The 20,585-nt window shown below is 43.6% G+C and overlaps 1 protein-coding gene across 1 annotated transcript in view; it reads left to right on the forward strand.

The window, feature by feature from the left end:
- Positions 1 to 19,508, forward strand: part of igdcc3 (immunoglobulin superfamily, DCC subclass, member 3) — a 179,504-nt gene extending 159,996 nt beyond the window's left edge. The window contains exons 9-14 of the mRNA XM_059952840.1: positions 1,236 to 1,400; positions 4,083 to 4,271; positions 6,061 to 6,165; positions 9,707 to 9,845; positions 10,627 to 10,837; positions 12,287 to 19,508. Coding sequence (XP_059808823.1) covers positions 1,236 to 1,400; positions 4,083 to 4,271; positions 6,061 to 6,165; positions 9,707 to 9,845; positions 10,627 to 10,837; positions 12,287 to 12,493 — 1,016 coding nt within the window. The 3' untranslated portion in view covers positions 12,494 to 19,508. The remainder of the gene's footprint in view (positions 1 to 1,235; positions 1,401 to 4,082; positions 4,272 to 6,060; positions 6,166 to 9,706; positions 9,846 to 10,626; positions 10,838 to 12,286) is intronic.
- Positions 19,509 to 20,585: the final 1,077 nt, after the last annotated feature.

Here is a 20,585-nt window from a genome sequence, read left to right on the forward strand (position 1 = left end):
TTCTATATACATGTGGTGGAGAGTATATTGGCTGGCTGAATGACAGCCTGGTATGGATACACCATTACTCTTGAATAGAAAATCCTAATATAAGTGATGGATATAGCCCAGTCCATCACAGGTAAAACCAACCCCGCCATTGAGCATATTAAAGCATTGTCGCAGGAAAGTAGCATCCATCATCTGGGACTCTCACCACCCAAGATAGGCTCTCTTCTCGCTGCTGTCATCAGGAAAGAGGTGCAGGAGCTTCAGGACTCACACCGCCAGGTTCAGGACAGTTATTACCCCTTAGCCATTAGGCTCTTGAACCAGAGGGGATACCTTCACTTGCCCCGTCATTGAACTGTTCCCACAACCCATGGACTTACTTTCAAAGACTCTGCAATCTCATGTTCGCGATTATTTTTTGCTAATTCATTTATTATAACGATTAATATATTTTTGTATTTACACAGTTTGTTGTCTTTTGCACACTAGTTTAACACCCAAGTTGATATGATCTTTCTTGATTATGGATTTATTGAGTTGCCAGTAAGAAGATGAATCTCGGTATTGTATATGGTGACATACATGTACTATAATAATAAATTTATTTTGAACTTTGATTTAAAAAAGTATGGGTCTTTCTCAGCTTAGAAACACCTGATTTAAGTGCAAACATAGGACCATTGACCATAAGACTTAGGAGACATTTGGCCCATCGAGTCCTCTCCATCATTCCATGTTGGCTGCTTTATAACCCCTCTCAACTCTCCTGCCTTGTCCCTGTAACCTTTGACATCATTACTAATCGAGAATCCATTAACCTCTGCTTTAAACAATAACTTGGACTCCACAGCCATGTGTGGTGATGAGCTCCACCCTCTGGTCCTAGACTCTCCCACTCTTGGAAACATCCTCTCCACATGTACTCTACCTAGGCCTTTCAATGTTCAATAGGTTTCAATGAGATTCCCCCACCCCTTCACACTTTAACCCTTCCATTACCAGGATCATTTGTGTGAACCTCCTCTGGACCTTATTATCATTTGGGGGGACCAGCGGCATGGATTTACCGATTGCAGGCATCCTGTACCAGGGAACTGAGCCCACACCAACATTTCCAATTTGTGAACTGCTCAGGTTTCGAAAGGTTCGTGAGGATGGAACCCTACTGTAAGCAGGGAATGACCCTGATCCGTCCCTGCTCCGGGATTCTCCAGGATTTGTCTCATCTTCTCTTGCTTTCACAGATCCGGTGGAGATGGAGTACCAGGAGGCTGTGAGTAAAAGCACCCTGCAGCAAGTAGTGACTGACCTTGAGTCATCCACCAGCTACACTTTCTACATAAAGGCTTATACCTCGCGAGGAGCCAGCAAACCCTCTGAGCCCGCGGTCAGGAGTACACTGGGTGAAGGTAAGAAGCAGCGAATTGTGGAGCAGAGATTGTGTTACTTCTGATATACAAGTTGTAAATGACTGGATATTGTACAGACAGACAGTGATACAACACAGAAACGGCATTCAGCCCATCTGGACCATGCTATCCTGGTCTTCTGCTTAGTCCCATCTGCCAGCATCCAGATCATAGCCCTCAATACCTCTCTCATCTGTGTACCTATCAAAGTGGAACTCATATCCGCCACTTCCACTGGCAGCTTGTTCCACACTTGTACCACCCTCTGCATGTTTGTAGGTGCCCCTCATCTCCTCCTTAAATATTTCACTTTTCACTATAAACCTCTAGTTCTAGCCTCACGCAACCTGGGGTGAAGAGAGATTGCGAGCATTCACCCAGTCTGTATCCTCACAATTTTGTACTCTTCTATCAAATTTCTCCTCACTCTCTTGCGTTCCAGTGAGTAACGTCCTGGGCCATTCAACCTTTCCCTATAATTCAGCTGCTGAAGTCCCAGCAGCATTTGTGTAAAATTTCTCTGCACCCTTTCAGGCTAATTGATATCTTTGTGGCCGTAACAGCCTCGCACTTAAGCTGTCCCCAACATGCTGTGCAGTGTTTCAGAATATTGACTGAGCAACATTGAAGAAGTGATGATATATTTCTAAGTCTGCAATGCATTTGGCTTGGAGGGAAAATTGGAGAGGTGTTGCTACCATGTTCCCCACTGCTGTGCTATCCCACTGGCTGTCAACGTGGGTGGTGCTGATGAGGACACCATGGAGTGTTACTTCACTGGAGTTATCCAATGTGTCATAGCTTAGAGGTATTCGACACCAGATCTATAATAGCAGCAAATATTCCACCGGAGGTTCGAGGAGTATCTGTGGGGGGGGGGAACGAACCATCAACATTATGGGTCAAAACTCTGCATCAGATAGCCAGAACAACACACAAAATGCTGGAGGAGCTCGGCAGGTCAGGCAACAACTATGGAAGGGAATAAACGGTCGAAGTTTCGGGCTGAGACCCTTCATCAGAATCAAACGACTTTTGTCTCTGGGATTATTTCTGGATGGTACCAGAATGAAATGATTTCAAGATTATGATTACTGTTGCTGCTGATTGAAGCAAAGGGGAATAGATGAAGTGTCAGTCCAGGTGTTGCACATCAAGGAACACATTGGCCACAGTTAGAATCAAATCCTATTGCTTTAGTAACTACACTAGAAAACTTCAGAACCTTTTACACTGAGGATAGACTTGAACTTTATGGAGTTGTTGAACTCAGAAAGGAGTTTCTGTATGGAAAAGAAATCAATAAATTTTTAGGGTGGCTTTCAAAAGTACCTCGAAATAGGTTGAAGACTCCACCCAATCAGGCTCTCCTTGGATTCTCTCATGTCTTGCTTGAACCTCCTTAAATCTGTGACTGTCAACAAAGCCCTCAATTCCACTTACCCTCCTATGCATACCAGAACCATCTTGGTTGCTCCTATAATATTTATGGTAGTGATTTCCATATTGTTAGAAAGGAAGGGGCTTCTGAATTCCCTAATTTAGTGGTAACTACCCCAGAATAAACTGGAATTATGTACACTAGATATTTAATTATCACTATTCTCTTATACAGTAAAACTTGGAGTTCATGAACAAAGAAAGGTGTCTGCATATAGGACTCACATATTAGCAATAATTGTCACAGTTCTGGGTTCAGAGGTAGCAGATGGAGTTCAACCCTGATAAGTGTGAGGTGGTTCATTTTGGAAGGTCAAATATGATGGCAGAATATAGTATTAATGGTAAGACTCTTGGCAGTGTGGAGGATCGGAGGAATCTTGGGGTCCGAGTCCATAGGACGCTCAAAGCAGCTGCGCAGGTTGACTTTGTGGTTAAGAAGGCGAACGGTGTATTGGCCTTCATCAATCATGGAATTGAATTTAGGAGCCAAGAGGTAATGTTGCAGCTATATAGGACCCAGGTCAGACCTCACTTGGAGTACTGTGCTCAGTTCTGGTCGCCTCACTACAGGAAGGATGTGGAAGTCATAGAAAGGGTGCAGAGGAGATTTACAAGGATGTTGCCTGGATTGGGGAGCATGTCTTATGAAAACAGGTTGAGTGAACACCGCCTTTTCTCCTTGGAGTGATGGAGGATGAGAGGTGACCTGATAGAGGTGTATAAGTAGATGAGAGGCATTGATCATGTGGATAGTCAGAGACTTTTTCCCAGGGCTGAAATGGCTGCCACAAGAGGACACAGGTTTAAGGTGCTGGGGAGTAGGTACAGAGGAGATGTCAGGGGTATGTTTTTTATTCAGAGAGTGTTGAGTGCATGGAATGGGCTGCCAGCAATGGCGGTGGAGGCGGATATGATAGGGTCTGTTAAGAGACTTTTAGATAGGTACATGGAGCTTAGAAAAATAGAGGGCTATGGGTAAGCCTAGTAATGTCTAAGGTAGGGACATGTTCGCACAACTTTGTGGGCCAAAGGGCCTGTATTGTGCTGTAGGTTTTCTGTGTTTCTGAATTAACTACCTGTCATGATGAAAAGTTGTACTTTAGCAGTAGCTCTCCTAGCAGTAAATGGATGATTCCAGGATACAGTAACTCAGGAACTGCTTGGCAATAGGCCAAAGGTAGGTATCGCCTTTGTGTAGCCTTCATGATGTCATATCCTGTTCCTGTCGTTGTGTTTCAGTACCGGCTGTGCCAGCTCTTTTCATTAAGGTCCTGAACAGCACGGCCATTCAGGCAGCCTGGGAATCCAGCATCAAGCTCGGTCAGCATGAAGGGTTCAAACTATACTACCGTCGGATTCACGGGGCACACTTCACCGGGCCCGTGCTGCTTCCCCGCAATGTGACATCGTACAACATTACACAGCTGGGTAAGCCCGATAGTGTGACCACGCAGCTTCGGCTGTGTGTCAAAGAGATGGGTTCCCCCCTGACTTTGTTGGAAAATCAGTTGAATGATGACTGGCCCCTGACGATTCATTTGACTGTAGCAACCGAGTGAAAGCCCTGTGCGAGCTCCTAACCAAACCCATTCTGACATCTCAATCCATAGCTTCCTCTTGTGTCACGATGAGGCCACCCTCTGAGTGGAGAAGCAACACCTTATATTCACTCTACCTCCTCCTCCAGCTGCCTATCACCTCTCTCATGATCCTGCCACCTCCTACTACACAGTGCTTTCCCCTTACATTCCTTCTTCACCTTTCCTGCCTATCCCCTCCCCCACCCCTTGATCTTTCCCCTCACTGGTTTTTCACCTGGCACCTAACAGCCTTCTCCTTCCCCCCTCCGCCCACCTTCTTTATAGGGCCCCTGCCCCCTCCCTCTTCAGTCCTGATGAAGGGTCTCGGCCCAAAATGTTGACTGCTCGTTTCCGTGGATGCTGCCCGACCTGCTAAATTCCTCCAGCGTGTTATATGTCTTGCTTTCACCCCAGCATCTGCAGTGTACTTTGTGTTAACCTTATATTCCATCTGGGTAGTCTCCAAACTGATGGCGTGAATATTGATTTCTCCTTCCAGAAAAATATTTATCTCCCCCTATTTGTATTCCCTGCTTTGGCCTCTTACCTCTTCTCATCTGCCTGTCACCTTTCCCTGGTGCCCCTCCCCCTTGCCTTTCTCCTATAGTTCACTCATCTCCTCATCTCTCCTATTAGATTCCTTCCTAGCGATCCTGCTTCCGCTCCACCCCCCCCCCCACCTTTTTATTCTGGTGACTTTCCCCTGCCTTTCCAGTCCTAAAGAAGGGGTTTGGCCCGGATCGTCGACTTCTTGTTCATTTCCATGGATGCTGCCTGACCTGCTGAGTTCCTTCAGCATCTTGTGTGGGTTGCTTTTGATTTCCAGCATCTGCAGAAACTTGTGTTTATGAATGTCTTTGTCAATTCTGTAATCCTTGTAGGAAGATGTCCTGTAGGAAGTAAAATTATAATTATAGTGTGAGAACCATAGTTTATTGATCTCGGTCTCCTCCAAGAATAAATATACCCTCAGAGACAGTTGTAGGTGACTATATTACTCGGGCTCTACATTATTACGGACCAAACAACTTGAGGATTTGATAACTGTTAGCCCATGTATATACACTGTAAACCGGGATTTGTATATTTTTGCAATTATGAAACACACCTGAAGAATTAATTAATTATTTTTTTCACATTACTAAAGCCCTGTCGCCAATATATTTTGAGATATCAAACATGCATTTTGCTTTAAGAATATAGCTATTATAATATGGGTATTGTAGGTAGAATTCAGTTCTATTGCACTTGTTCATAGACATGTAATATATAATAATCCATGTAAATTTTATGAATTTCCAGTCACTTCAGTGACATAACTGTAAATTCAGAAAATGAAACTAAGATGATCAAAAACTCAAGATGGGTGGGCAGGGAGCTAGCTTTGATTATGCAGTCATTACTGATTGCTGTTAGAAAATTGGAAAGCTGAAATTTATTTTTAAATGACTGAAATCATTTGAATTTGTTGGTGATTTTGTTAAATATTTGAAAGAATGCTGAACTGAAGCAAAAATGTAAATGAAACATTTGCAAATACCGTGGGATGTGAGTGGAGACCTGTGGATTGCACTGTTCCCTTGGTTAGCGATCTAGTTGGAGAATGTTAATTGTAAACTGATTGTCTTTAACACCAGATCCAAAGATTGCCTACGAAGTGAAGCTTCTAGCTTTCAATCGCCATGGAGATGGGAATTCCACGGTGCGCTTTGTGGCTCTGCGAGATGCCGCTGAAAGATCTGGTGAGTAAAAGGAGTTAGGAGGGGCACTGCAGAAATTTGCACCAAGATGTGTACAGTAGGTCCTACTTTTGGTCGGTCTTAGGCCTGACATTGAATTAGTCTGTGTTGAATGTGTTGGTGCCAGTGTTAAAGACCAGGAGTTGAAGCTGGAGGCTGGACCTTCACGCAAACCACCCAAACATGCCTCTCTTCTGCTGACTACACCTACGCTTCCCGTTGACTTAGGAAAGTAGCCAGTGTAATCACAGATGCCTCCTATCCCACTCGTTCTATCTTCTCCCACTTCCTCTGGGCAGAAGATACAAAATCTTCAGAACACCTACCACCAGGCTCAAGGATAGGTTTGACCTCGCTATTACCTGGCTCTTGCACGGACTTCTTATATGCTAAAAAGTGAATTCTTGATCTTCCAATCTCTTTTATCTTGGCCCTTGAACTTAATCTCTCTCCCTGTACTTTCTTTATAAGTCTTCACACAATATCCTGCATTCAATTTTCCTTTTTTATAACCTCAAGGTACTGATGTGTGGGATTGTCCATCTGGATGGCCTGTAAACGAAAGCTTTTCACTGTATATTGGCAGATGTGATATTAATAAACCTATTCCAACTCCTGTTCCAGGGTGACAGTCTGGGCAGTTTTGAGGGGTTTCTAATTGAATCGAGGTCTGTCGTCATCAAGGAGTGACTCTGGATTAGTAGAGGTCCAGCATCACTCCTTGACGAGGTACCACAGTGCAGAGCTACTGCTTCACAACTCCAGTGACTGGAGTTCAATCCTGTCCTCCACCCCTGTCCATTTGCAGTTCACATGTTGGTAGTTTTTAAGTTCACCCTGTGAGTGTTTGGGTCTCCTCTAAAGAATGTTCCCTTTATATACCAAAGGCATGTGGATTAAAAGGCCAATCGACCAAGGTAAAATTGCCCCCAGCATCAGGTGAGTGGTAACAGTAGTGTCAGATGGAGGGAATGTGGGGAGAATACAGAGGGATTATTGTAGGATTGTTGTAAATGAATACTGGATGGTAGGTGCACATTTGGCGGGCAGAAGGGACTGTTTCTTTTTTTGAAATTTGTTTACTTATTTACCTATTTGTTTGTTTGTTCATCTATTTATTTATTGCTTGATTGATGTGGTTCCTTAGAACAATGCTATGCATATCATACAGGGACAGGATAACCAACAAAGAAGTTCTACAGAGAACGAATACGAAACGTTCATTACTTTAAAAAAAATCAGAAAACATCAATCAAAATTCTTTGGACACATCATGCGTAGAGAGACATTAGAACGTTTAGTTACAACTGGAAAGCTGGAAGGAGAAAGAAGCAGAGGCAGGCAGAGAGTGAAAAAGATATAGATGGAATAACATCACGGTTAGAAACAGGGGAGTCTACAACTACAACTCCGAGGGTCAGGAACCGTGATGGATGGAGAGACATGGTCACCCATGCTGAACAGCCAGGCACTTGAACTAATCTGCCTGATTGATCGATTCATTAAATCATTTGGATACAGTGTGGAATAGGCCCTTCCTGCCCTTCAACCCTCAATTTAACTGTAGCCTAATCACAGGACAGTTTACAATGACTAATTAACCTACTAGCTGGTACCTCTTTGGACTGTGGGTGGAAACCCGAGCACCTGGAGGAAACCCATGTTGTTACGGGGAGAACGTACGAACTTCTTGCAGCTAGCGGGGGGGATTGAATTTGGGTCGTGGGCACTGTAAAGCGTTGCGCTCTACTGTGACAGCTGCCCCCTCCACCAGTGCTGTATAACTCAATAAACAGAAAATCATTCTGATATCCCAACTAGCATAAATCTGTTCTTTGTTGCTGCTAAAAACAACATTAATGGTTCATTTATTTTATTGTTCTTTGGACATTCCTTGCATAGAATGGCTTCAGTGTTTGAAAGCATAACAGTATTCACTTTATTTCAAAAATAATGTGTTGTGTGAAAGTAATTAAAGATATTTATAACAAGATTAATTAGCATGCAACTTCAAAGGTGTCAGTAAATACAAAACTTGCCATGCATGCTCCACATCCTGTGAGAAAATACACAATTCAAGTGTTATTACTTGAATATAAAGTACATTAAATCTTAAGTCGATAATTTCATGACAACCAATAGAATTGCAGTCATAGAACCTGGATTTGGGGTTGGCTGCGAGGTGGGGTGGATTTGGTTTTAGAAAATAGAGGAATACCAAATTAAAACATGTAAAAGGTTATAAAGAGAAATGCTAATCGGCCATTTGGTTTGAAGATGATTAGCTGTTAATCAGACAACTCTAACCTTGTGCAGTACTATAGTAATTTTATGTATTACACTGTACTGTTGCCGCAAAAAATAACCAATTTCATGACATAGGTGAGTGATGATAAACCTGATTCTGATATGGGTCTCTATTGTGGACTGAGAGTGGGAATAGGGCAGGAAGAGGGGAATCATGGTTGGGGAAAAGGGGAAGGGAGCGGGGAGCACCAGAGAGATATACTGTAATGATCAGTAAACCAACTGATTAGAATCAAATGACTTTGCCTGGTGTCTCAGGGCTGGGTGTGTCTGTACCTGAGCCTCCCCCCCAATCCCTGTTCCTGACACTCCTTCTCTGCCACCTGTCCCACGCCCCTCCTGTGGCACTTCATCCTCACCAATCCCAGCATCCTTAGCTCCGGCCAGATTTGCAAACTCGCTGTCTGCTCCACTTTGACTGCAAATACAGAACTGTGCAAAAGTCTTAGGCACCCTGGCTACATATATATATGCCTCTAAAGCTCTTGCACAGTATGAGGGTTCCAAAATGAGTTAAGTGGAGTCTTCTCAGCAATATTTTGTTTGGTTTTTTAAATCAAGAAAGCATAGTACAAAGGATGTTTGTGTGGTACATAACAGATGTACAGTTCACATCTATGAAAGAGGTGCACCCATAATACAATCATGCTTTGGCTGATTAAGTGGGATCTTCATGGTAACAGAGTTGAGTGTGGGAGAAGGCACATCGCAGTCGGACTGATAAGAGAACAATGTTCAGAAGAGAAAAATCAGTAATGACGTTTATAAAATAGAGATAAGGAGTGCAATGGAGAGAGGTAGGAAGCTACAAATGAAAGAAGAATTGATTAAACAGACACACTAGTGTAGCAGTTTACAGTGTAATGCTTTACAGTGCCAGCGATTGGTGTTCAATTCCCACCGCTGTCTGTGAGGAGTGTGCACGTTTTCCCCGTGACCAGACAGGTTTCCTCCGGGTGCTCCGGTTTCCTCCCATGTTCCAAAGACGTAGGGCTGAGGGTGATTAAGTTGCAGAGATGCTACGTTGGTTCTGGAAGTGAGGCAACGCTTGCGGGCTGCCCCCAGCACGTCTCCGGACCGTGTTAGCTGTTGATGCAAGTGACTCATTTCACTGTAGGTTTTGATGTTCCGACGTGTGAAAATAAAACGAATCTTTGTATTCCACCAAGGCAGTGAGATAGACAGACAATTGACAATAAAAAGGGATTGCATTAATAGAAGACATTTTGTTTTACAGTTCTGAACACTCCGTGTGACTGCCTGAAAGAGGAACAGGGTAGCAAGACGTCCACTACTGGCATTATCATTGGAACCCACATTGGTGTCACCTGCATCATCTTCTGTGTTCTGTTCCTTGTTTTTGGATACCGTGGAAGGTATGCATACACTCCTAAGATTGCGGAGGGCACGGCTTCTTCACAACACTATCCAATGGGCAGATTCTACTATGCACAGGGGAGAGAGTGTGTATGTGTATTTATTTAGATCAGGGGTTCCTAATCTGGGGTCCTCAAACCTCTCAGTTAACGATAGGGGTCCATGGCATAAAAGAGATTGGAAACCCCTGATTTAGATGTACCAGTCCATGTGTGGCTGTGCATGCAAGTCTTGAAGAATCAGAATATGCAGGAATTAAAATTTGGTTGTTCTTGGCAGGCTCCTTACATGTTGCACACACTTGCATGTATGTGTATGTCAATGACACGCCTACTAATTACGGTAGGAAGGAGTTTAGTCCTGTATCACTTGGCTCCCTCCCATTTCACCCACCACTGCATCTAGCTTTCATGTATAAAATGTATATGCTGAACATACTGTATGTAGGGAATTGGAGCGGCACCTTGGCATAGTGGTTGGCACAACGCTTTACAGTACAGGTGACCTGGGTTCAGTTCCTGCTGCTTCTGTAGGGAGCTTCTGTGTTCTCCACGTGACCATGTGGGTTTTCTCTGGGTGCTCTGATTTCCTCCTTGGTCATTGTAAACTGTTCGATGATTAGGGCTAAATTGGGGGTTTGCTGGGTGAGCAGAAGGGCCTATTCAATGCCTTATCTCAATGAATGAATAAATAGATGCCTAATCGGCATACGTCAGACATGAGTATTGATATTTCCATGAATTATGAACTCAGCTTGTCATTTTGGGTTTCTGTTTGTAGGCTGCTGATGTGTAAGAACGTTGAAGATGGCTTAGCAACCCCTCAGGTTCCGTCTAGGGCCCAGAGAAATTCCCAAGGACTTGTCCTGAATGGCGGAGCGGGGAGAGGCAGGGAAGAATTCACAGCCAGTAGGAAGATGGCTGATATAAATGAGCTGGAAAGACTGTTTCCCGCATCACTTCCTAATGACCACCAGCACAAGGGAATGACGGTAAGATCTGCTTGGCGAGGTTCGACTGAAATGTAATCAACCTGGCTGGCCCATCTGAAAACATACTAAGTGGCTGTACAGTATACATGAGTGCAGCATGGACCTTCTGTCCACTAAAAGTACCCAACAGGCGCAGAGTTGTTGGGGAGAGAAGTGAAATTGAGATTCAACACCGCAGATTCATCCTCAGTTATATCTCCTAAATGTTCTGCACCATATCCTCCTTCCGAAACATTTACCGTTTATTCATTCCCAGCCTGCTGAGTTCCTGCAGCATGTGGTGCTCCCCCTTCTGAAGTTCTGGCTGCTGACTACAATGCTGTTGGTGCAGTTTATCACCTGGGACGAAGGACCAGCTTCTGTTTGGTTCTGTACGCAGGATGACTCTCGTCCACATTGTAAGCTGAGTGTCCCACTTGAGGCAGAGATCACTGTTGAGTGAAAGATGGAAGGCTGACATTATCATTGTTCTTGCAACCCTGTGGAAAATCTGTTAGATTTACTTCTTCCCGAGAAAATATTTTTGCAGATATTGGTGTCCAGGTGTTAATGTGTTGGTATTCTCAATGAAGCCATTTATTATCAGAGCATGTATACAATATACAGCCTGAAACTCTTGCTCTTCACAGACAGCCACGAAACAGGAGAAACCCCAAAGAATGAATTACAGAAGAAAAAGCATTAGAAGCCCCCACCCCCTCCCACACAGAAGCATCAACTCTTCCCCCACCCACCCCACTTGTTCCAGCAGGACTCACCACCCACCAAGCAAGCAATAGCAAATTCCCCAAAGAGAGATCATGCTCTGCAGTTCGACCAGAAACCATTGCTCACCCAACAGTTTGGCAGTCGTGTGTGAGTGTGTGTGTGTGTCTGTCTATCTGTCTCTCTCTCTCTCCCCCTCTTCCCCTTTCCCATCTCCCTGTTCCCCCTCTCCCTCCCTCTCCCCCTCCCTCCCCTTCCCCTCTCCCTCCCCATCACTCTTCCCCTCCCCCTCTCTGTCCCCCCTCCCCTCCTCTCTCCCTTTCGTGTCACTCCCTTCCACAGCCAGGGAGGAGTCCAACAAGCAGCTCGCTGTTTCGATGTTACAGTCTGAAGCCACTTTTATTCGAGCAGACCCCCACCCCCACCGAGAGCGAGAGCAATTGCATGTCCAGAGGCCTCCAAAAGCCACACCCACTGCCTCAATGTTCCAATCTCCCATGATGCTCCTCTGCTATTTTACTCCCAATTTATCTATTAAATTATAATATTCATCCCCATAATTATATTATTCATTCTCATGTTTGTTGATGATCTAGAAAGAGGCACTTCAGCCCATTGAGACTATGCTACCTCTCATTTAATGAATGGAATGTAAGAACATAAGGTCATTCTTATGCTTGAAAGTAACAATTATGTCTTTGCTTGTTTCCCTCTTCCCCTTTTGCCTTTTTCTGTATGCAACAGTCAAATATCATCTCACCCATCTCGGAAGAGCAGCCCAGTCTGATCTGCCAGAACTCTGTATTCCCACTCGACGAGATTATTGCGACTCAGGAACATCACGCTACCTTTGAAACTGTTGTGCAGTGCTCGTTAGACCGCCCCGAATTAAATGTGAAGCAGCTGAGCTTGCCAGCCATGAAGGACAACAGTTCACTAACCACAGAGTGAAACCTCACGAGGCCAAGTCTCATTGCCTACCTGTAGACTTATTGCTGAAGACGACGGTAATATTTATCAATTTCAAATGTGATGGCCTCCGTGCTGAAGCTGTCAGTCTCAGGTCAGCTCTTACGCTTCTGTGGTGAAAATCAGGTCTGTTCGTATCCTCAAAAACTCAGGCACGTTGTAATGAAGGTACGTGGGTGCCATTTGTGTCCGGCCCATGCGAGGATACAGGTGCGGCCTGCCCACATCATATTTTTGCCATTTGCAAACATTTGTCAATTCGTTGGCCTGCTGTGCTCCGCAAAATTATGCATTGCTTTGAAGTAAAATAACCATCACCTTCAGATGAGCAAGGACACAGCAGGTCTCCATTGCAGGGATTCAGTAGACTTTTCTTAGTGTATCCAATCTCAGCCACAAGTTCATTAGATACAGCTACAGATTCTTCAAAAGCAAAAATGACTGGTGAGGCCTACATGTAGGCTGCTAATAATGACTTGGAGAAACAGCTCAAAGAAAAGTTTGCTGATTAGAAACTACCTCAACCGCATTGAATGTCCTCTAAGGAAGCTGTTCCAATTGGTATCTTCCTTTCTGAAAGTAGAATAGCACTTGATCAGTACAGATGCAGTGCTACCTCAAGGCCTCACTCATCTGCCATACGTCCCGAGAGAGAAAGAAAAAGCACTTCCAAATATAAAGAGAAACATTCTACCTCAAATTTTATAGAACTCCATTCTGTGTTGTGGGATTGTTTTCCTTCGTTGTTGTATGTGATGATTTAAGCCAAACGTCCAGTCTGCTTCAAAGGTGAGGCATGGACGTGTTGGTCATTGCTTTTTTTTTGTATGTTACACTGTATATAGCCACGTCTTATGTGTTTGCATTATTTTTCACATTACAAAGGTTTTTATTCTTGTTGATTGTAATGGTCGTCAGAGAATTGTTCTGTTCATTGTTCTTTGCTCAAGGACACCACCAAAGACAAGCTTCTGAAGAGAAACGAACAACGCTCTGACTTTCCATTCAGCACGTAGCTGAGTGGAGCCAGCCCTCGTCCTCGTACACCTCAGTTCGATCGGAACACATTCTAAGCAGGAGGACAACAATGTAGCCAGTGTTGAGTCCGACATTCCCAGCCCCGACTCCAACCAGACCTCCCAGGATTTCAATAACATTCAAAAGAATCGGCCAGCCCCGGAGGGGAAGGTTCACTGCTGACATCACGTACTTCCATTCAGCCTCTGTGTGACCTCCCTTTGTGTGGTGGAGGGTCGTCGATGCCGACCGGCCTCGTTTGACGTGGGGTTACAAAGCAGGGTGACTTTCACCGTGCCGGTTGAAGTGGAACCTCGCGCGGGGTGACCAGGCCAGGGGACCTGTGTCAGCAGAGTTCCTCCAGAGCAAAACTACTGCGTAAACCACGGACGGGAAGTCAAATGTTACAACAAGAAACTCTTCCCTAAGGCAAGCCTGGTTTAGGCCAGCTGACCTCTCCCACTGACCTCTCTGGATGAACAGCAGTGTTTTAATGCAAATTATCATCGGTGTTTTGTACATTTGCAATTTAATCATTCTTCAGCGTTTCTGGATGATTTTGATGCCTGTGTATCTATGCTCTGTCTTAGTAACTGTGATATGTGTGGTGTGTGTGGGTCTTTGTGGTGCCCATGCCACTGTGATGACACTGTTTTGTGCAGCTATTTGCTAGTGTTAAGTGGAAATGATTAGTTTCTGTGAAACCTTATTCCTGCAGTTTTACTAGGTGGCATGAAGTCAGTTATCTACCTCAGTATTATTAGCCAGATCCTCCTGTTGATTTTGTTTCCTGCAACCTCCCAATACACTGACACAAATCAACTTCAGATTTTAATTTTAGGTCACGAGACCATAAGACATAATGGCAGAGTTAGGCCTTTTGGCCAGCTGAGTCTGTGTCACCGTTCCATCATGGCCGATTTATTATCCCCCTCAACCTGAGTTTCCTGCCTGTCTCCATAACCTTTGTTGCCCTGACTAATCAAGAACCTATCAACCTCCACTTTAAATATACTCAGTGACAGCTTCCACAGCTGTCTCTGGCACAGAATTCCACAGATCCATCCCCCTCTGGCGAAAGAAATTCCTCCTCCTCTCTGCTCTAATTGGACGTCCCTCAATTCTGAGGATGTGCCCTCTGGTCCTAGGCTGACCCACTAGAGCAGGGCTTCCCAACCTGTGGTCCAGAGACCCCTCGGTTAATGGTAGGGGTCTGTGGCATAAAAGAAGTTTGGGAACCCCTGCATTCGAGGAAACCAACTACCCCTTCCCCCCCACACACATAAAGTTGTTATGAGCCACTTAATGTAAAAATTATGTCTACAAATGGGGATTTACACTCTTTAGGAGCACCAATGTCTATTTGGATCTTCCAAGCATTCCTGTGACTGGGCAAGACTTTTCCTTTTGCATCTAGAGCCAAGCATTAAAACAGGCCCTGTGCCCTCCCCATGGGGAGCTTTGTACTGAAGCTCACAGCTGCTGGATTATTGTTCTGCTGAATGTTGAGAAGTGAGTTGGACCCTGAAAGGCTCTTGCCCTGGTATCTGTAATGTAGCAGCAGTCGAGGCTGCCCTGGAGGGATAATTAGCTGGGTGGAGATGTAATTCTCCGCTTTGTATGTGTATCCACCTTCACTTGTTCCGATTCCATGGTGTGAATGGTCCTAAGGCGCCTATGTATCAAGGTGCCAGCATTGAACTTAACAGAGGACCTGTCGTTAATGAAGGGAGCTCCACAGAATCACTTCCATAATTTCAACCATGCCCACGGCAGATACTCTGTGCAAGTGGCCACGGAGAGCACAGCCCGTGCCCCTTAACTGCTGCTGCATTGCTGTTCCCTGCACGCTCTGCATCCTCGTTGTCATTGAGTGAACAGTTGGCATTGTACTTACCTGCTTTGATGATGTCCGCCAGCTGAGGTGGATTCATGAGGTACCTGATTGCTTCTGGGCAAGTGTCAATCGTGGTCAGATAGATCACACAAGGGAGTGGCGAGGACAATTTCCTGAAATAAATTATCACTAGCGCAATCCAACTAGCCCATTTTCTAGGGTACATTTCCTATCTGGTGTGTAATCAGAAGGAAGTTGTCAAATACTGATGTTCACCCAAATTTTCAAGGCTGGCCCTTTTAGTATTACATTGGATATGCTATTAAGCTTCTAATATTAGATGGACTGATCTGGAAGATTCATGTTCACTATTGGTAAGTTGTGAGGAAATTTTCTCCTCATGATTCTCCATGCTGATCCTTGAGAAAATGCTCCACCCATGTCACTCAACCAAATTTTTAAATGAGCGAAGCTTGAGATCAAAGTTTGGAAAACAAGGGAGAGGAAGGAGGAAGCGATCACTGGATATTTGTGCTCCCGGGGTCTATACATGAGTCTGTCACCCAGGTGCACGCCCTGAGAAATCGGCCCTTACAAATTCACTGTGAGATGGGAGCACTGCGCTGCTAGCAATTTGGCAAGTATTATTGCCAAAAAATGTCACAAACACTAGGTCAAAAAAGACAAAAGATCAAAGGTGGTTACAGATATGACGGGGTGAAGGAAGAGTTGGTTTTGTCCTTACACTGTTAGACACACTGCATTCTTTGCCCATACACATTAGACAGTGTGTGATGTTCTCTGATATTGGGCTGGTATCTACTCTGTTCACATTGTGTTACTACACACTGGGGGGGGGGGGGGTAAAGTTATGGCTATCTCAGGGATACTTTCGTTGTTCAGTGCAAAGTGGTTTTGCAATGACAGGGTATTTTCATACTGTTAGTCTGGAAGTATTTGTTTGCAAGTGTCTGGTGTGCTCTCTTGTTGATGAAGTAAGGTCTTTCTGTCTGTTTGGTCGTGGACTTGCACCCTCCATCAGCACACACCAGGATGTTTAAGGGATTGGAAATGTAACCTTATTACAAGATTTAAATGAACATTCAGTGGCCACTTAATTAGCTACATCTGTCTACCTGCTCATTAATGTAAATGTTTAATTAGTCAGTCGTGGCAGCACCTCAATGCACAAATGCAAGCAGACATGGCCAGGAAGTTTTCAGACCAAATATCAGGATGGGGGGTAAAAATGTGATCTAAGTGACTTTGACCATGGAATGATTGTTGGTGTCAGATGGGGCGGACTGAGTATCTCAGAAACTGCTGATCTCCTGGGATTTTCATGCACGACAGAGTTTACAGAGCATGGTGTGAAAAACACAGAACGGCCGGCAGTTCTGTGACTGAAATTTCCTCGTTAATGAGAGAGGTCTGGGGAGAAGGGCTATACTGATTCAAGCTGACAGGAAGATGATGGTAACTCAAATAACCACAGTGGTGTTCAGAAGAGCACCTCTGAATGTGCAACACGTCGAAGTAGTACACCACACCGGGTTTCACTCCTGTACCTAATAAAGTGGCCATTGAGTGTATTTAAGAAAACTTCAGCAGATGGCATGCATGAGGCTTGAGAATTCACATCTAAGGATGAACAAAGTTAATGTTGAAGAGTACTTTGTCACTCAGTGTAGGGTGTGGATAGTGAATGGTATCATTTACTGTTCAAAATACTCCCAATAAATGTCACTTCCTTTCCAGCCAAAGATTGGCTGTCTATTAAATTGCAACAAGAGCAGATTGTGCATTCAATGTCACTTCGATACAACTGTTTTCATATTCTGAGAGAGCCACTGGAATTACTCAGCAGTGGTGGAAATTCAGTGAGTGTGTGATGCTACCACAACCAGTAACTTGTCAAATTGTAGTGTTTGCGTTTATTCAGTATAAAAGGAAATATGTTTTATATTTTAGGATATTTTTACATTGATTCCTGTTTGTTACAGCCACAGCAAGGGTTTGTGCTTATTTTGATAATTGAAATTTCTGAAGATTTTTTGAAAAAATGCACAGCTTTCCTATGTTACTATGGTTACTTATTTTCAGTATTATAACTACATTCGCTGGGGTTTCTGAGCATATTTAGATTTAGATTTATTAGTTAATATATTATAATTTTTAAAACACAAATGTCTACATATTGTTAGGGTCTGATATATATATAAGTTTACCATGTTGATAATACTGTTACAGCTTAGTAAAACGGGTCTTTATTGGGTTAATACAGGCCCACACGACACAGTTGCATTGTCCAGAGAGAAGCTTTGGGAGTAATTCCTCCGAGTGTATTTGTTGGTACTTCACTCTTCATTTACTTGAGATTTGGTGTGGACATATTGGGATGAATGGCTTTTTGTGATAGACAGTCCATTTCAATGATTTCTGTCATGAAGGTACACAAGCGGTGTTCATGTTTAACAGGCACCTGGAGATTGATTATTTTACTTGGGTGCTGTATAACATTGCATATACAAGGTAAACACCAGGGTACAATGAGGGCAATTTTTGCCTACACCACCCAGAAGGAACGAGGCAGGATTGGAATGTGGAAGAAAGATAGAATTGACAGGGTGTAGGATGGGCAACTCATTCAAAATGGCTGGTCGGGCGAAAATTGCCGCCAACGTTAAAAGATTAGCTTTATTGAAACATCGAAACATGCGGTGAATTGCGTCAAATCAGCGAGGATTGTGTTGGAGGGCAGCCCGCACGTGTTGCCACTCTTCCGGCACTAACATAGCATGTCCACAACTCACGAACCCTACCCTGTATGTCTTTGGAATGTAGGAGGAAACTGGAGCACCTAGAAGATTCCCATGTGGTCAGAGGGAGACCTTATAAACCCCTGACAGGCCCCGGTGGGGATCGAGCCGCAATCGGGAAGCAGTGGCACTGTCAAGCATTGTGCTAACTGCTACACTACTATGCTATCCTGATTTTTCTAAGTTAAGTGGAAATGCTTGTTAATGTTGAAGATTCGGTTCCCCAAATATAAACAGTAGATACTCAACAGGCCAGCAAGGATCTGTAAAACAGAATTAACTTTCCGGTTGATAAAAGACTGATCAAAGATCATTGACCTGAGGTATTAATTCTCCCTCTATAGACACTGCCTGACCTGTTAAGTATTTCCCAGCTCTTTTTTTTTTGTCTTTATTTCAGATTTCCAGTGTCTCCAGTGCTTCACAGTTATTCAAAGTTATGTAGGTAGTCCTTACAAGGGAAATGCCATCAATGGGAGAAAACAAGCTCCTAAATTGGTAATGCAATGTGTGTATTTGGTCTCTCTATCAGTCAGTGGAGACCCTTTCTTTACGAGGATCATGGCGTAAGTGCTGTGTCCAAATCCAGCAGTGGGTTTGTTGATTCTCTTGTCAACGGATCTTGAAATGTCCTGCTGTTGATTGATTGGAAGGCATTACAAACCCTGCAGTTGAAATGATGGGGAGGTGTGCATGGCAGAGGAAAAACTCTTGTTCCCATCAAGGGAAGTGGGTTCATGTTAGTTTATTAAAAGGAGGTGTATATATCGTTGGTAATGGACTTAAGGTAAAACCATCTGTTCAAGCACATCCTCAACATACTGTTGTTAACTTTCCAGAGATGTAAGAAGGTGTAGCCATTCTCACAAAAATGATGCTGGCGTAATGTTCCATCTGTTTATATATATATATTTGTTTTATATATATCATAGAAACAAAGAGAAAAAAACCATGTAACAATTGGAAGGAGCTCGGCTGCTGACTTTTGACACTGGACTTTAAACAGTTATCCGGAGTGAAATGAAAATAAAAGGCATATGTAGCTTTTAAATAAAATTGTCTCCTGCTGTCAAAATCTCATCCACAGGCTTTGTGAACATGAGGTTTCAGCTGCATAATGTTAACATGAAATCCCGTGTAGGTGTTGGATCGTGGTGTTGTGGTCAGTCACCACCCCAGTTCAAAGCACTTTTCTCTCATATTTACATTGTTCCTTGTGTGAATGTTCATTTTTCCCACTGATCATATGATTGTCGACTTTGTACAATAACAGATCCTGTTTTTGTAGTTCAAAATGTTTAGTGTGTGAAACTATAATTATGAAAAAAATAAAATAGTGTTAGTTGATCAATCTCTTTATTGCTGTTTGTGACTTTGTAAGATGGGACTTGTGTTAGTGTTAATATTGCATGAACATAGAAAAAAACCCAGCATACTATATTGTGCCGAACCAGCTGAAAAGCAAATCAAAAACACTAATCTCCTACCTACACATTGTCCGTATCCCTCCATCCTTACATCCATGCGCCTATCCAAATATCTCTTAAAAGCCTCTGATGTATTTGCCTCGACCGCCATACCAGGCAGCGCATTCCAGGCATCCACCACTCTCTGAGTAAAAAATTTACCCCTCTCACCTTCAATGAATGCCCTCTGGTTATAGACATGTCAACCCTGGGAAACAGATATTCCTTGTCTGCTCTCTGCCTCTGATAATCTTACCAATTGCCATCAGATCGCCCTTCAGCCTCCACCACTCCAGAGAAAACAACCCAAGTTTATCCAGCCTCTTATGATAGTACATGCCCTGTAAAGCATGTACATCCTGGTGAACTACTTCTGCACCCTCTCCAAAGCCTGAGCATTCTTCCTAAAGTGTGGTGGCCAGAACTATATGCAGTACTCCAGAGAATAGGTTAACGGTGTTGAGATAGCACGTGATCTGTGTTCACAGTCATCTGATGTCTTTGAAAAGCATTGATGTCCATTAACATCTCTGTCTACTATTTCAGTTCAACAGCAGATATTTTCTTAAGCATGGGTTAAAACTCGAACAATCATACTCTTGTCGTTACAGTACTGTGAAAAAGTCCTAGGCACATGTAAAAATACTCTGTAAAGTGAAGATGCTTTCAAAAATAATGAAATGAAAACTTCCTAAATATCAAAAAATTACTATAAAGAGCATTGAACAGTAAGAAACTAAATCAACTCAATATTTGGTGTGAACACCCTTTGCCTTTAAAACTGCATCAATTCTCTTAGGTACACTGTCATAGTTTTGTAAGAAAATTGGCTGGTAGGTTGTTCCAAGCATCTTGGGAGAACGTGCCACAGTTCTTCTGCATTCTTTGGCTGTCTCACCTGCTTCCGTCTCTCCAGGTAATCCCAGACAGCTTTG

Source organism: Hypanus sabinus, chromosome 28 (assembly GCF_030144855.1).
Source record: "Hypanus sabinus isolate sHypSab1 chromosome 28, sHypSab1.hap1, whole genome shotgun sequence".
NCBI classification, from domain to species: domain Eukaryota; kingdom Metazoa; phylum Chordata; class Chondrichthyes; order Myliobatiformes; family Dasyatidae; genus Hypanus; species Hypanus sabinus.